Source organism: Hakea prostrata, chromosome 6, assembly GCF_041222555.1.
Source record: "Hakea prostrata isolate BN-2017 chromosome 6, UWA_Hpros_2, whole genome shotgun sequence".
NCBI lineage: Eukaryota > Viridiplantae > Streptophyta > Magnoliopsida > Proteales > Proteaceae > Hakea > Hakea prostrata.
Genome location: NC_142605.1, coordinates 26,039,128 through 26,055,549, shown reverse-complemented (window position 1 = coordinate 26,055,549; position 16,422 = coordinate 26,039,128). Strand labels below are relative to the sequence as shown.

The 16,422-nt window shown below is 37.6% G+C and overlaps 2 protein-coding genes and 1 non-coding gene across 6 annotated transcripts; 1 reads left to right on the top strand and 2 right to left on the bottom strand.

Moving 5' to 3' along the window:
- Nucleotides 1-36: 36 nt before the first annotated feature.
- LOC149012931 (sucrose synthase 7-like) lies at nucleotides 37-5,049 on the bottom strand. Of its 2 annotated transcripts, none has more exons than XM_089159514.1 (16): nucleotides 4,731-5,049; nucleotides 4,513-4,645; nucleotides 4,257-4,411; nucleotides 3,850-4,042; nucleotides 3,633-3,751; nucleotides 3,315-3,531; nucleotides 3,136-3,231; nucleotides 2,884-3,057; nucleotides 2,671-2,787; nucleotides 2,419-2,585; nucleotides 1,957-2,181; nucleotides 1,103-1,669; nucleotides 868-1,006; nucleotides 648-763; nucleotides 490-513; nucleotides 37-315 (listed from the first exon to the last, which is right to left on the bottom strand). In XM_089159514.1, the coding sequence occupies exons 1-16, from the start codon at nucleotides 4,829-4,831 to the stop codon at nucleotides 162-164; spliced, it is 2,697 nt and encodes an 898-aa protein (XP_089015640.1). In that variant the 5' UTR covers nucleotides 4,832-5,049; the 3' UTR covers nucleotides 37-161. The 2 variants fall into 2 exon arrangements, with proteins under 2 accessions (XP_089015640.1, XP_089015641.1); XM_089159515.1 differs by having other exon boundaries at nucleotides 223-389.
- A 909-nt stretch (nucleotides 5,050-5,958) lies between these two features.
- On the top strand, nucleotides 5,959-6,055 carry LOC149012930 (small nucleolar RNA Z103). The gene has a single exon (XR_016174177.1). It is a non-coding gene; the product is annotated as a small nucleolar RNA Z103 (small nucleolar RNA).
- Nucleotides 6,056-9,920: 3,865 nt separating this feature from the next.
- Nucleotides 9,921-16,305, bottom strand: SDG40 (SET domain group 40). 3 transcript variants are annotated; one of them, XM_089159516.1, is made up of 6 exons: nucleotides 16,023-16,305; nucleotides 15,722-15,869; nucleotides 15,503-15,634; nucleotides 15,274-15,414; nucleotides 12,934-13,191; nucleotides 9,921-11,062 (listed from the first exon to the last, which is right to left on the bottom strand). In XM_089159516.1, exons 1-6 carry the CDS (start codon nucleotides 16,166-16,168, stop codon nucleotides 10,418-10,420), a joined length of 1,470 nt encoding a protein of 489 aa, XP_089015642.1. In that variant the 5' UTR covers nucleotides 16,169-16,305; the 3' UTR covers nucleotides 9,921-10,417. The 3 variants fall into 3 exon arrangements, with proteins under 3 accessions (XP_089015642.1, XP_089015643.1, XP_089015644.1); XM_089159517.1 differs by having other exon boundaries at nucleotides 10,972-11,415; nucleotides 12,942-13,191; XM_089159518.1 differs by lacking the exon at nucleotides 9,921-11,062 and adding an exon at nucleotides 11,263-11,415.
- Nucleotides 16,306-16,422: the final 117 nt, after the last annotated feature.

Below are 16,422 nucleotides of genomic sequence, written 5' to 3'. Positions count from 1 at the left end.
TTTACCACATTTACAGAATAAATTTGAAATAAGCATTTTATTGACAAAGTAAATTGCATACATGAACTTGCTGATCTGGAGCCGTTTACATTATAGTAGACCAGACCTTATTTACACAATTCAAGAATTTATTGAACTTCAGCTGATTAACACCCAGCCTTTTATTGTATGAACATATTAGATATCTTTTTCACTATGTAGTAGAGAAAGCCACAAGAAATTAATAAGAAGCACCATCGACCCCAGGTGGGAACAGCATTGTCTCTTTCGGTTTGGGAGTCAGTCGGCTTCACCTCTGGCTCTGGATCTTCATCCCTGCGAATTAAGGCTCTTTTTTGAGTTGAGTAGGGAATGATCCTAAGACCTTTTGCAGGAATTAACCGAACATCCTAGAAGTAAGTTACATGATTGGTATAAGTGATGACCCAAGCAATGATAGAGAGAAGGATTATATATTTCTATAATGTGTAAAAATGGATTCAAGATTACCTTTGCAATCGTGACTGGGTTCGCCTGGTTTCGAACAAAACAAGAAGATATGCAATGGTAAGGGTTCAAGATAAACATTTATAAATGAAGCTAAGGCATTCTAACAAGGGTTTCAACATTTCAGAAGACTTCAAAGCTAGTACTCATCACTTTAGTACCTTTGTGTTGGCTGCTTCTGTGTTGGCTGGCGCTGTGTTGGCTGAGGTTTAACTTCTGGCTTTGTTGCTGGTGCTTGGGTTTGGGTTCCATCAACTGGGATGGGTATGCTATTTGCCTGTAATAATTTCCAGTTGAAACCAATAAGGAATGCTGAAATTGATCTGTTCATACCTTTCGAGTAATTTTATTCAACACCCAAACTGGCAATAGATAAATTACCAAGTTTTTGAATTGGAGACTGTATAACATCTGAATGTATCTTTCCTTAGCTTGTTTTTGTTCCTTGTTCAACTGCCTCCAGAAACCATAGATTGATCCCATGTTCAACACTTTGTTTGCATAGATCTTCCACGTATAGCTTCAAAATACAAACAGAAAGAAAATGCAAATATTAGAGAAGGAAAACATAATTGCAACTAATTGAATATTCTCGAGGAATGTAGGATTTAATTACCATTCATATATACGTTGGAGAGCTGCTGTGGATATCTTGGTCCAGTATGCAGGATCCTCCTTACATTTCTCGAAGAAATTAGCTATCTTATTGCTTGATTCATCTCCATTGTTGGGATCAACATGGAATCCTGAGACCCCATCCTCAATGATTTCTGCTGGACCTCCCTGATTTGTAGCAAAGGTGGGTAATCCACAGTTCATAGCCTCAATAACTGTAAGGCCGAATGCTTCATACAGAGCAGGCTGAACAAAAGCTCCCTTTGAGTCTGCAATGCAGCGGTATAACTCTCCATTCCGGACTCTATCATTCTGAGCTGCTATCCATCTGATCTGACCTTTAAGTTGATACTTCTCAATCAGGCTATGCATCTTTTTAATTTCAGCAATTTCTTCTCTGTCTTTTGATTTGGATGGATCAAAGAAGCCAGCAACAACAACAAGGTTGACCAAATTCCTAAGCCTCTTATTTTTTCCATACCATTCAGTTAATCCTGTAATGTTCTTCACTATATCAAGTCTTGCCATGGAGAAGATAATTGGCTTCTGCCTGTCTGCCAGATATCCCCTGCTCAAAATAAGGTTAAGTTCCGAGGTTAGAGATTTAGAGAAATAATCCAAAACCGTAGTTTTCTTCAGAATGAACAACAGTATGCAAATGAAGACAATCAAATATTGCACTACTAGAGTTTTAAGAGTTAAATGATATTGGTTTGTGTTCTGCACTTAAAGATTCACCACAGAGGTGAAGATGGGATTTTCATCATGTCACATGATAATAGAGAGGACTGAGAAATTGCTGTCTCATTTTTCACAGGGTTTTCTGCTTAAATGAGTTGAAGGTAAGAGACTTACAGGTGTTCATCGTTATCCTCTTTATTGTACAGGAGTTCTTCAATGGCAGGATGAAATGAGGTCATTCGCTTCTGTTTCTGGGTGTATGGGAAGTAGAGAGATTGATCAGCACCAGGGGAAGCAATGTTGAACTTTGGGTCAAAAACATTGATGCCTGAGACTACTCTGCACAGCCCTGGTAGTGTAAATGTAGCATGGCTTTCATACTGTCCTGGCCGATCCTTGCTGCAAATAAAATAAAATAGAAGTCAGATTTTTTTAGCAGTAAATTTTATCTACTCAACTTGAACACCCTCCAAAGTATAAATGAAATGATTCTGCAGAGTTAAACAAGTCGAAATTGTAATATTAATAATATGAACTGCTTTGAGAGTGTGATCAAGCTATTCATGAAGCACTAAATTGGTGGAGAGTGAACTACTAGGTGGTCTTTCAAACATATTTACTCTCAAAGTATCTAACCTTCCTGCTATTTCTTGATATGTGCTTGTGATGATAAAATCGGCAGAATTCATGGCAATTATGTCAGCAGTGAATTGGCTTGAGAAATGATACTTCGGTTCCAGTTCTTTCCAGTTGATATCTGAATCTTGATATTTTGACTTCTCTAGAGCATGAGCAATGGTTCCCTACATTAAGAGGCCTATCAGATCAGTATTGGCAAAAGGTTGAGTTCCACAACTTGGTTGAATTCTGTAAACAATATAATCATACCTGGGTTATCCCTAGTTTGTTAGCCATGAGAGATGCTGCCAGGTTTCCATCAGTGTAGTTTCCGATGATGAGATCTGGTTTCCCTTCCAAGTGATCAAGGATCTTGGCAGTGGCATCCTGGGAATTCAGAAAAAGTAATATATGACCGAGATGATCCATGTATGTTTTGAGACAAAGATGCTGAAGTTATAGAATGGGGTTGCATTTACATACTTGAGTAAACTTCTCAAGGTAGGGATAGATATCAAAACGGGAAACCCATTGGTGAAGTTCACCGCTTTCTGTCATAAATGGCACTCGAAGGATGTAAGAATGCTTAGTGTTTGATATTGGCTCCAACTCTACATTGCACTTGGTTCCTTTAGCATCTGGTATAAGTCGCGTAACCTGTGCAAATAAGCAATGCTTTTAATCAACCTGAGCTGGTGATGATTATGTAGTCATCTCACAATGATTTCAGCATACCACAAGAATCTGAGGCTTGATAGTCAGTCCTTGCTTCTTAATCCTGAGGAGCAGTTCATCCTCTAAGGCTTTCACTTGATCCAAAATGTAAACAACCTGTTTAAAATGGCACTAACCATCAGTTCATTCATTCATATTGGATGTAATCTGTTTCTATTAATTCTCAACTTATTTCATACCTGCCCACCAGTATCAGGTAATCCTAGGACATCTGATTGGCCAAAGTATCCATGGATAGAGAAGACTACAACATTGAATATTGTTGGAAGCCTACTGAAGAATTTTTCCGTGTTGATTGGGTCTGGTGCTTGCAGTACCTCTGAGAGTGACCTAACTGTTTCTCTGACAGTTTCTGCTGTATCACCCCATCCCTTCACAAAACCCCACTCGGCAAACCTGAAATAAGGAAATGGCAGTTTTGAGGTCTATCATTTGAGTTTCATTTTGGCTTTTTTCAGTGTCTGATGACAGAAGAAAACTGAAGCTGAAGCATTGACCTCTGTTCAAACTGGTCAAATGTGGTGTCTTTCGGAAGTGCTGAGAGATATACATCAGCTACAATCAATGCTGCCTCAAGCTTGGCAACAGTGTCGAGGGTCTCATTGATCATAAGATTCTGCAAGTTTCAATCAAAAAGGGAAAAGAATGTAAATTTTAGAGACTGCTTTAAGAGAAACATCATCACTTCTTTACCAGGTTTTATTGGTTCCATACTTCTCCTAGATGCTTAAGAGCACGCAAGTAGTCTAGCAAAGGCTTTGCACTCTCAGAGCCCCCTGCCAACTTTGCAGTTGTGTACTTAGAGACATAGTGGAGACCATTCCCGATTGAAGATGATAAGGTCACATGAGGAATCGAGTAATCGAATGCTCCGAAGTCTATCTCAAATGCAAACTCGTCGGTTGCCCTGCATATCCACGTTATATTATTCTATATTGATACAAATCACTAAACCAAAAATTTTGAATTGAGAGCAAATGATCAAAGTTATTGCCATGACTATACAAATCAATTATCAATGTCCAATCATATGAAAGAAATTCATTGAATTTCAGGGATGGTTTATTGATGATCAATAAATTTAGTTGAAATTTTCAATTTTTGAGACAGATATAGCCTACCATTTTTCATCACAGATCGTTTCTTTGAATTTCAGGTACTCGGCAGGAGTGATTCCATCTACTGAAAGATCTTCACAGTTCACCTTAACGAATTCCCAAAATCCTGGGTTTGTTCTTACAGCAAAAGCAATATAAGGAGGAACAACAATAGCCTCCTTTAATATCCAAGAAACAAAATGCATGCATCAGTGAGGTCTTCTTCAAGTGGAGGAAATAAAGAAGTACACTAACAAAAAAAAGAGGCACTAACTAGCACCTGAGTAGAGGAGAGGATGAAGCCTAGCAAGCCCTCCAAGACCCTAGCTCTTTCGAGCCTGTCCTCGATTGATGCATCTATTTCTTGCTTTAAATGCTGGAGCTTCATTAATCTCTTCCCCTTTGAGGCAAACCTGAATTGAAAACCAGAGCTTCTCATGAATAAAAACTGGTAAAACAAAGAATGAATCTCAAAGGAAATCAAATTTCAAAACATACGTCGCAAAGCATTTCTTCATATGATATCTAGATTGCCGCATAGCCAAGGGCATGCTATCAGCAATTGTGTCAGAACGCTTGAAACCAGACCCAGAAGCCATTGGATCAGAAATTGTTACCGGAAAAGCGATTACAGAGACTAGTACTGAATTCAAGAAAGGAGAAGGCAGTTTGATTCATCAAGCCTAGGTGTGGGGCAACAATTTATAGATAGGCTTTCTGGCTTTTCTAATTAAATTTCAATTTCAACAAGTTTAACAATTGGAATCAAGAAACTCTCTGGAGCTGGAAATGGAGGCAACAAGAATGTGAAGGTGTGGAAAAGAGGGCAAAGCACATTCGATGAAGTCGGTTTGAAGGGTTAGGTACAGGAAAAGAGTTCAGCAGGAAGAGCAAGAAGAGATTCCCTGGTGGAGGGAAAACTCTAAAAGGGAAAATTTTCAAATGGAGGAAAGCATTTTTTTTGGGTTCTGTCTGTGGGTTAGCTATGGTTTCTATCCTTTCCTTCTTTGTTTTGTTTTCCTGACCGTTGCAAGCGGTTTACCTTTTCGTATTTTTCCCTCGATTGATAAACGTTAAAGACTCTGTTCCCGGGTAACCGAGTGGGACCCACATAGGATATGTCGATTTAAAATTTCGCCACCAGTTCTGTTCCACCGACGAAACCCACCATCGTCTTCGATGAGGTCGAATCCATATGCCCCCACCAACCATTAATCTGACGGCTCAGATGATGCTTTATACAGAATATTTATTATTTTAAAATAGCACTAATTCCTAGTGATAAAGGCAAGGAGACCTTCGAATCTAGACCGTACACGTGGCGTAAGTCCCTCTGGATTATCAGCTGGGGTTTTATTCTAAACCCTAAATTGAAATTAACGGCGATCGAAAACCCTAGCGCTATAAATATCGTGATCCTTAGTTCAGAAAATGTCTGTCACTTGTGTTCCAGTCTCTCATGTTCTTTAGGTTAGGTTATCGTTTCTGATTACTTTTATCAATTTGCCGATAATTTTCATGTTCGATGTGTTTTGTTAATTTTTTCTTCTAGGTCTTCTAGATTTTGATTGCTTTGCTTGATCTCGATTTCTGCTTGCGTTTATGTCCAAGGTTTTCAATTTGCTTGATTTGGATTTCTGCGAGCCCTAATGTCTAAAGAGATTTCTGAAACCCTAATAAGCAGGGCGTTTGATCTGTGTTAAAACACGAAGTTCGTATGGAACGGATGGAAGTGAGGATTCTTTCCCCAACTGCTCGACTATGATGATGCTAAGCTTTTTAGTTTTCTCTCTCGGAGAATCCAAGCCAGGAAGCTGATCCATCCTTTCATGCGAACCAAAATCATTCTCGATTTTTCTTCCTCTGTTTTTAGTTTTCCTTTCCACCTTTCATTGATTTTCTCATTTGATGTTTCGATTTGTTTTTAATCTTTTTCCAAATTGAATTGATCTGACGGGGGGAAAGATTTTCCCTTTACTCTACAATTGGAGCAAACAAATCGAGTGTTTGCAAAATCCGTTAGTAAACGTCAGAAATCAAGCAAATAGGTGTTGATGGTCTTTTCAGGTTTTCACCTGGAAACTCCTCCATCTCTGCGGTCTCATATTCCATCACCTTGGGGAGGCGGCGTCGCTGCAATGACCTCTTTGGACAGGCCATGAGACATACATTTCATATCTTTCTTCAGCTTTTCCTTTTACATTTTCTTTGTGTTCGATTCAAATTCCTGTGAAATTTTCGAATCAATCCGATCACGAAAATGTTCGCATGATTTTTTTTCTTCTTCTTTTTTCTCTACTTAGTTAATTTAAGGCTACTATTCTTTTACAAGATTTTGAATTAGTGTCATGGTTGCACATTAATCTAAGATAAATCTGTTGTTTTCGTTTATCTCCAGGACCTACCAAGTTCGGAATGAAATTGTTTTCGCTTTGGATATTTAAAAGATTCAATTCCATTGTATATGCTTAGGAATTTCATCATCATTGACAAGTTAAACCGTCCCTATTTTCTTAGATCAATGGATCTCTAAATTATCAAGTTAGAAAGGGATATTGCTCTCTGGTTGGCAACGAAATTCTGATTAAAGGTGTGAACTGCCCCGAAAATTAGATAGTACCTTCTGTCATTCTACAACAGATCCTCCAAAAAGCATACGTGTTACTTGTTTCAATTAGCTACTGCTGATACTACTACATTGAAATCGAACCTTTTTTCATCACCAAAAAAAAAAAAATTCGAATCTTTTGATGAATGACTGAAGCAAGAATGACCAAAATCAATGCAACCATAGAATAATTTAGAAAGATTCATCAGTTTTGAAGTTAAACCTTCCCGTGAATAACTGAAGCAAGTAAATGTTACAATTAAAAAAATACATAAAAAACTGAAGCAAGAATGACTAGAACCAATGCTACCATAAAATTCTACCAAAAAAAAAAAAAAATGCTACCATAAAATGATTTGGAAAGATTCATCATTTTTGTAAAAACTTGAAAGCTGGTATTCTTGTAGGGATATTTACCTATCCACATGAGCAAAGGCAAGCAAAACAATTAAACTCTTACTTTCCAAACAAGTGAATTTCTAATAAGATATTTTTTGACCATTATCTAAGGGCCTGTTTGGTTACGTGAATCCAGAGATTTGAAATCTCTGGATTCACAAATGGGAGATTTTTACCTGTTTGGTTGTGTGAATCTCTAGATTCATGAAATCTGAGATTCACATTTTACACTAAAACGTGAATCGCATTTATGGGTATGAGGTGAAACCGAGATTTCACCCATACTATCAAAGCGTTAAAGATTTGAACCATAATTCAATAAATATTTTTTTAGAATAAATCTAGAAATTTCATTCCAAAAATTCAAACTAACCAAACAGTTAATTTTACAAACCATGACTCTAGAGATTTGAAGTCTGTAGATTTGAAATCTCTAAATTTTTGAAATCTCCAGACTCAAGTAACCACACAGGCCCTAATACATTTTTATGTTCTTACTTGTATTCTTTTGCCTAATTTGGAAGATGGAATTGCACTGATATGTTTTGGTGGGTGACCTGAATGACATGTTTTTGGAGATTTGTGGTGGAAGTTAAGGGTTTGGGAGATTTTTTGATCATCTAATTAATGCATCTAACTAATACACGTTATGTTCTTACCTGAATTCTTATACCCAACTTGGAAGACTGACCCGTAACGAATTATTATGGTGGGTGACTCAAATGACTTGTTTTTAGAGATGTGATGGAAGCATAGGGCTTGGGCCGATGAGGCCAAGTTTGGAGCCTGCCATTGATCTTGGCCTATGGAGGGGGTATGTGGGATCTATGCCCCCACGGTATGGTATGACCCGACCTGATGAGTCGACTCGTTTACCTAATTGGAGTCTATCTATATATATATATGTTATGACCGCTTATTACTTTATTGAGAGATTTGAGATTTTCCAATTAGGATTTTGGGTGAGAATTCTTATAACGTTGTTCTTGGCGATTGGTTGTGAGATTTCATTATATTCTTCTTCTACATAATGAAAAACTCTTCTTCTTTGCTCGTATTGGTGTGTGAACCAAGTTAGATCTTTATGTGTTTTTGTTTTTTTTTTATATTTTGATTCACTATTTTGTGGTGTTTGTTTTTAAAAAACCAGTATCAAATATCTTGGTTTTTTTCGATCTATACATTCATGGCTACTACATCAACGAAATACAATATTTAAAAATTCGACGGAAGCATCAGTTTAAGTTTATGGCAAGCCTGGATGTTGACGGTTCTTACTGTCAAGGAGTGAATAAGACCATTTTGGAAAGAAGAAGAAACATAAGGCTATGTCTGAAGATGATTAGACTGATATGGATGATCGAATGCTTACCACAATTTTATGGCAAGCCCGGATGTTGACGGTTCTTACTGTCAAGGAGTGAAGAAGACCATTTTGGAAAGACGAATAAACATAAGGCTATGTCTGAAGATGATTAGACTGATATGGATGATCGAATGCTTACCACAATTCAATTATGCCTATCGAACGAACTTCTGCAAGAAGTTTTTTAGAAGAAGACAATAGCAGAATTGTGGTCGGCTTTGGAAAGTTCGTACCTCACGAAATCTCTCACATACATTGCGAATGAGTGAAGATACTTCTACAAATCTAACATTGATACTTTTAACTCTATCATTATTAATCTGCAAAAGATAGACGTTAAAATGGAGGATGAAGATTTAATCCTATTATTATTATGCTGCTTCTATCATACAAGCACTTTAGAGAAATTATGGTTTATGACAAAGGGACAATCTCAGTTACAAATGCAAAAAAGAATCTTTTGAGTAAATGGGTAATTGATGATGAATTAATAACAACCAAATCTAAGGGGGTTGGTTTGACAGTTAAAGGTAGAACTGCTGAGAGAAAATCGTGACAAGAAGAAAATTTTGACCTGTAATTACTGCAAGAAAAATGAGTATATCAAATCTAAGAGCTACAAGCTTCAGAACAAGTAGAAAACAAGTGGTGGTGCCAACCAACCAAAGAAAGAAAACTCTGTCGATGTACTAGACTATTTGCATTCACATTCAGTACCTGTCTTTCATGGAAAATTCGATTCTTCTGACATATTGCTACAAGAAGAGAAGAAGGATTATGGGTCTTCAAAATTGGTTGCTTTAAGAATGTGATTTCAAAGCTTCGAATTGGCACCTTTATATCAAACTCTAAGAGGTGAATTGGGTCATAAAAGTGATGAACTTGAAGCCACAGAAAAGTGATGTTTATTGTTTCGGTGTTGTTCTAGTGGAGCTTTTGACTGGGGAAAAAGAAAGATATACCAGTATTCATATCTAACCTAATGAAACTAATGGAAGAAGGTAAGGATCTCTCCACTATTCTGGATGAAAAAATAGCCATGGATGCAAAGGAAGAACCACTCCAGGTAGTTGCTAAGCTTGTAATAGAGTGCCTTAAGGCTAGAAGTGAAAATCGGCCAACAATGGAGAAAGTTAAAAAGGAACATGAACCCTTCTTATCTACAAGTAATCCATGATAAGATCTACTACAGCTTGAAATTACAAGGTAAATATCGTCTGATGGCTTGAGCAAATGAGTGACCATTCCTTGAGATTGGTTATTAATTGGTCAACCAAGCTGGTTTTATTTTGTTCTATATGTTGGGTTACTTGGGAGTCTCAAAATACAAAATAGATGAACAAAATGGGAGATTCCAGGATTTAAAATTGTGTATAATAAGTTTATTTTTTTTGTTCAGGTTTGAAGAAAGAAGAAGTTGCTTCTCTGCTGAAGAAGTTCAAAATGGTTGCACTGATGGATCGTTGAAACCTGCTATTGAATTATCCGTTTCAAGGCTTACTGTTCTGTTGGATGCTGAAGCAGTTGTAGAATCTTTTCTTTTATCTTTGGAGTGTTCTTGTTTAGTTTTTATATTTTTATGCTGAACTTCTTGAAATGTTCTTAGTGTGTGCACTCGGACATTAGGCATGTTGGTTTAGGTTTTCTATGCTAGTCGGTTTGCTTTACAATACTTCTTTACTTCATGGTGTGGATGTCAATGTTTGAGACTTACAATATGAAAGCTTTGGATTTATTTTCAAGGAAACCTCTCGTCCATGCTGAAGCTGAGCTCCTTGATATGTTCATCTTCAGCTTCTGTTTCTAAATTTTCTAACTCTTCAGATTTCCGTTTGTTATGGGATCTAGAGAATTGATAACCTCATTACAGTAAGAAACACAGCTGCCAAGTATACTTTTATACTTGAGTCTCCATTGGACTGCCAATTTCCATCTCTCCATTGACCTTCTAGCCTTCCTAGGCAGTGAGAAATCTTTACTTTCCTTCAGCAGCCCACAAGCTTCGAAGAAAGCACCAACATCATCTCCTGAAGTAGATAGCATATGTTCAATCTCTTTGGAAGAGAGTTTATCTTGCATTTTTTGAACATGATGTAGCAGCAACCGATCATCTTCAACTGCAGTTGGAAAACTTTCAAGAAGTACAAAGCAGTTCTTTCTCAGCCATCTCATGATGGTGATCTCATTGTTTACTGACAGTTGGAATCCTGAATAAGCAAGGTGGCCAAGTGACCTCCGTTGGTTTGGTGGAGTAGCCCACAAACGTAATGTTGACAGCAGGGCAAAAGATGGCTTCCCATCTTGTTGGATATACATTGAATCCTTGGGCCATGAACTAGAAGAGTAAATGTCAGCTTCCAAATGGATAAAGGCTTTGTCATTTGGATTCGCATCCAATATAAATCCATAGTGTTCAAGAAGCTCCAAATTTGTGTATGTTCCATAACTTAAAAGAACCTGAAGAAAAGCAGGAGCATAAATAAGACTCAGATTGCTTCAACTATGGCATCTTAATTTTCCTAAAGAGAGAGGAAGGTTGGGGGAGGGGGTGGGGCACTAATATTTAGAACATCAATGGTCGGTAGTCTGCAAGTCAAAAATATATGAACTAAATAATAAAAAAAGATCAATTAATCAAAATAAACCAGCAGATCCTAGACTCTGCCAGTACTAGATATGGACATAGTTCCATGCTGAACACAAGGTTTTACAATAGTTGCATAGAAAAAGTTCTTCCCTGTTGAATGTTACTGCAATCCAAATATCCAATGAATTCTGATCATGTTGCACCCTCTCCAAGTCCATGTCAACTGTAGGAGTGATAAATAGTGAAAGTAAGAGGAAGTTGCATTCTTCTCTATATAAACGACACATCCAGAAGTGCTTAGTATTTCATTCAGGTTAATTTTGAATAAGAGGTTATACTAGTAAGAGACAATTGGTGCTATTGTGCTTCACATGAGACCCTTCTAGTTTGGTGTTGGTGCTATGGTACCTCACATTAAATCCTTTGCCTTGAAGTGATAGTACTGTAGATTTCTGAAACTGCTCTACAACCACTCCTGATTTAGAAACTATATCCCAATATTAACTACCGTAGATTACCGAAACTGCTCTACAACCACTCCTGATTTAGGCTAGATCATGTTAAAGCATACATTTCAAAATACAAGCAGTTGGAAAGTATATCCCAATATTAATGTTGTCCAAGGGATGAAAATGAAGGCATTGTCCTGGTGATTGGTATATATTTTACAACAGAGTTCAATATCACTCAACCCTGGACATTCAAAAATAGGGCTGGTACAAGTCCCACTTTTACAGGGTCCCTAACCAACGCTAGATGCTTTTAATACCAACATGGACCAGTATTTAAATATTTCTGATTTCATGTGTCATATCATGGTTGATATCCTGAAACATTACTGGTTCTATAGCAATGCTAGTCGAATGCAGCTTCATCTCAGCTTTCTTCATACGAATCATATCTCATTGATGCTAATAACTAAATGAGTCTGTAAGAATTATGATGACCAAGCCATCAGATGCCCATTTTATAAAACTTCATTTACAACTACCGCACTCTTAACATTAAAAGTTGGCAAAGCAAAAAGTGATACCATATTTAGCTCAACATGGATAGCACTGACATTTATACCAACTGGTCTAGAACATTAGAATGTGAGCACACTTTCAGGGAGAAAGACTGGATTCATATCAGATACTAAAAATATTGACAAGGAACTAAAGAATATATTAATAATTAATTTAGACAATTCTATCTAGTAACTAGTAAGTACCATAATATCCCTACTTCACTGGGTCGTGGAAGATGAAGTATTTTGTTACTCACTCAAAGGCGGAACGAAAAAAAGCTAGCAACATTGAATGAGAAAAATACTAAGGGACTGTTTGGTTATTTGAATCCAGAGATTTCAAATCCCTGGATTAATGAATCGGAGATTTATATCTGTTTGGTTGTAAAACATCTTTGGATTAATGAAATCCAAAGATTTCACTTTTTTGCCTAAAAATGTGAATTAAGCCATTCTCGGGTATTGGGTGAAATCCATAGATTCCGCTATAAGTATAAAATTGACGAAATTTGCGGATTCACGCGGAGTAACCCAACATAACTCTATGAACTTCGATAGATTTGAGGCTAACCAAACAGTTAATTTCTTGAACCATGAATCCGTAAATTTGAAATCTATAGATTTGAAATCCCATTTCATTTCAAATCCTTGGATTCATGTAACCAGACATGCCCTAAGGCAACCATATTTCAGCATGTTTTACAGCAAAAATTCAAAGGAGTTAGCATGTACCTGTTCACCTTTCTTATAATTTTCCCTTGCATAGAAACAGTATGCAGCAACATCATCCCTGTATTCAGCATCTACCAACCTCTGAGAGTGGTCAGTCTCTGTACCATCATTCAGAGAAACTTGCAAGGAGGACTGTCTCCAACTTTCCACTTCTGAGGGAGCTGACTCTTCTCCAGGTGCAGCATAATTGAAAAAGTCACCCACTGGGCATAAACATCCAGCATTATCCCATGGTATATGCATTGTACGAGAAGATACCTTCATGCATGGGGGAAATTCGGCTAATAAATTTACCAAAACTAGGGAAAAAGAAAATGAAAAATGTTAAGTAACAAATGATGTCTAAGGTAAAAATTCATGGTAAACAAATCCATGTCCTCAATGCTGTGAACATACAAGTGATGCTTCTCAAGTAGAATCCAAACAAGAAGAGAAGAAAAATAACCTGTTTTTTGGGTATTGGCTTAGTTTTAGTGTTCTAGGTCGACCTAAACCTGTCATTCAATATTGGCTCAAGTTAGATTTTACTTTTAAGACTCCTATTGGTTATAAGGCTAAACAATTAGGATTGCAACAAGATTGGGTTTGGCTTGCCTTGACCCTGACCTTGACCTTGACCCTAACCACAAAACAGTAGAACGATACATTGTCCCACATTGTTCTTGCTTTTTTACCGAAGATAATCCACAAGGTGGTAGTGGGCCAGTCAAACACTCAATGCTGACCAGGCCCTGCCCCTAATCAGGGCCACCAGGGGTCAGCCCTAATCCACCCTCAGGGCCAGGATGAGCCCAAAACCTGTTCAAGCTTAAGGCTGGCCAAGGTGGGTTTGGAACATCAGGGCCATACATGCAGCTCTAGTCATGGACTTAGTATTTTTGGGCCCTCTACTTAGTAAGCCAGTTTCATAAACACAAAGGCAAGGTAATTGAAGCCCTTACAGGATTTACTGGTTACTCTCAATTTTTTAGTAGTCTAGAACATTTATATTTTGTTGTTTCTAAAACTCTCTTCGCTGTGAATATATAGTCACCAGTTTCTTCTTCTGTTGCAACCTTATAAATAAAATTGTAGGGGGCCATGCTACCTTATCATTTTGACAAACTAAAGCTCTATGGTTGTTATTTCTCTGTGTGATCCTTATGATGCAAAATGTCCTTGGGAGAAGTAATAGCAACCTTGATGGGATGTGAACAAGTCCAGTGAGATTCTGGTTAGTTCTGGAATCCTAATCCATATCAACATTCATTTTCTTTTACCTTGTTTCTCCCAAGGTCTGATTCTGTTCCAGTGTTAGTGCATTTGACTTATTTATTGAGTTATCTTTATGAACTGCAACCAATCTGATTACTAACCATTCAATGTTATTTTTAATAGTTTCAGGCTTGGTTTGCAGTCGAAACAACAGTCATTCCAAGCCATCAATTATCTGTGTAGGCATCTCAGTGCCCAGTTTGAGTGCTAATGCTGCCTTGATCTCTTCTCTACTCTCTATTTTAATGCAAGTAACTAATTCTGTATCCCTTATTCCCTTATTTTATGACATACTTAGAAACTAAACCTTTCCAACTTTCCATTTTGATTTCACTTGTCATTCAATGATTAGTTGCTGTATTTCTGTGGTTTACTATCACGTTCCCGATTTAAGTAAATTAGTAATTGGGTACTTGGTAACATCGACTCTTGGATTAGCATCCAACTTTGCTGGAGTACTCATTAACAGAAAACAAGAACCAGGGTTTGTGAGTTCCCTCAGATGAGAGATGAGAGAGGAGAACTACTTCCTTCATAATATAGTGACAATGATAACATACAACTTATGAGGAATAAGATAGACTAAATTACATAAAAACCATGGTCTAAGTTACCCGAGGTACATGACAATCCAGTATCCTGATATTTATCTTACAAACTGGGTCTTTCAACCAGACCTTGGACCCCATCATGACTACCTCGACAAGGTTGTTGAAACTTCAGTTTATTGAGTTATACTTGACCTATGTGGTTCTAGACCATCCTTTGGTTTCCTAACCCCAACCTAGTTGATTAGCAATCGGCTTGTCATTGCCAAAACACCTCAAGGATAAGTGGTAACCCATATGCCAGACAAAATTCACAAACCCCAAGTTTTCCTACTAGCTGATGTTTTAGCTGACTTTCAAAAACCCAACTCAACTCTAACTTCTGCAATACAACCCTTCTAAAGATACAGCAGCAAGAAAATGAATAAAAACCTGCTTTAGTGAATTGGCAGAACACATCCAAAATATATAGAGAAGATAATATACTTGATTGTTATTTAACAAAAATGACATGCTCTTACAGGAGGAAGAATCTCACAGTTGCAGAAGCCCATAGCCAAGCCCTAAAAGTTAAAAGCTGTGGTCCTAACTCAAGATCCTTCATAACGGGAAGAGTTTCTTTCCAGTCAAGCTCTGCCTTTGATATAGCATTTTCTGTCGCCCAGACAGCAACATCCACCTAAAATTTCAATTTAAAGGATTCAATGAATTTTAATCCATAACAATGAATTCACAAGACGTCCCAAATAGTAAACTTCAAACCGAACCTGCAGAGCTTGAGTCTCAAAACAAGTAAAGCTCGCTAAAGTGTCGTAGGTACGTGGAAGCTGCATTAAGTAAGGATACCACCAAGAATCTTTGCCTTTACCCATTTCAGCCAATAAAAACACAATCAATATCTGCATAAAAGATAAAGTAAATACAGATTGATGATTTTTTCGGATTTCTTGAAAGAGAAAACGAAAAACATTTAACAATTAGAGAACCTGAGTGGAAGAGAGGTTGGGGCATCTGTTCACAGAAGAAGCAAGCTTCTTGTCTTGCAATAGATGTTCAACATTCATTAAAGCCGATTTTGGAACTCTAAGGATCAATTCTCCCTTTTTAAGGTCACGAGCAGCAGCTAATCCTCTACTGCAGAACACTCAGAAAAGCGAGGGAAAAGAGGGAGGGGAAAAAAATTCCATGAGATGTGTTCTTATTTCGCATTTTGAAAACGGGAATGAGCAAAAAACGCGCAGAAATAACGTCAGGGTTGTAAAGTGGAAGAGAAAGGAGTCTAATTACCCGCCTGCGTCAGGAAAATTTGCAACTAATAGCGAGGATCCTAAACATGAATGAGACTCAGATTGTAACTGATCAGTTGAGTCAGAAATTCCTAGCGTTGCAGCCCACTTCAGGAAAGATTCAAGGCTTCCTGGGTCTCCCTCCATCTCCTCTGCCTCTCTCTGGTCTTGCTCCTCTCTGTTACTGTTCACAACGTTTCGATCGATGGATGCCTTCTCTACACATTACTGATTACAGAAACCTGAGCTACGTCTCTGACAGACCGGCCGGTCAAATGTCAATGGGTAGCCGGAACTTGATGGTTCAATTACCGAAATAAATAGTAGATAAACCAACCCGGTCTTTGAAAGGGTAAGTTGTAGGGGTATCAAAAGGCCGGATTGGGTCGAGTCAGTCTAAA

What these genes read in the sequence shown, in the direction of transcription:
- LOC149012931 (XM_089159514.1), bottom strand. Translation starts at nt 4,831, where the DNA reads ATGGCTTCTGGGTCTGGTTTCAAGCGTTCTGACACAATTGCTGATAGC. An exon ending in ACAAACTAGGGATAACCCAG is followed by an intron (nt 2,586 to 2,670) that starts GTATGATTATAT and finishes CTCTTAATGTAG; the next exon opens with GGAACCATTGCTCATGCTCT. An exon ending in ACCCAGTCACGATTGCAAAG is followed by an intron (nt 316 to 489) that starts GTAATCTTGAAT and finishes CTTAATTCGCAG; the next exon opens with GGATGAAGATCCAGAGCCAG.
- SDG40 (XM_089159516.1), bottom strand. Translation starts at nt 16,168, where the DNA reads ATGGAGGGAGACCCAGGAAGCCTTGAATCTTTCCTGAAGTGGGCTGCA. An exon ending in CCAACCTCTCTTCCACTCAG is followed by an intron (nt 15,635 to 15,721) that starts GTTCTCTAATTG and finishes TCTTTTATGCAG; the next exon opens with ATATTGATTGTGTTTTTATT. An exon ending in ATTATAAGAAAGGTGAACAG is followed by an intron (nt 11,063 to 12,933) that starts GTACATGCTAAC and finishes GCTTTTCTTCAG; the next exon opens with GTTCTTTTAAGTTATGGAAC.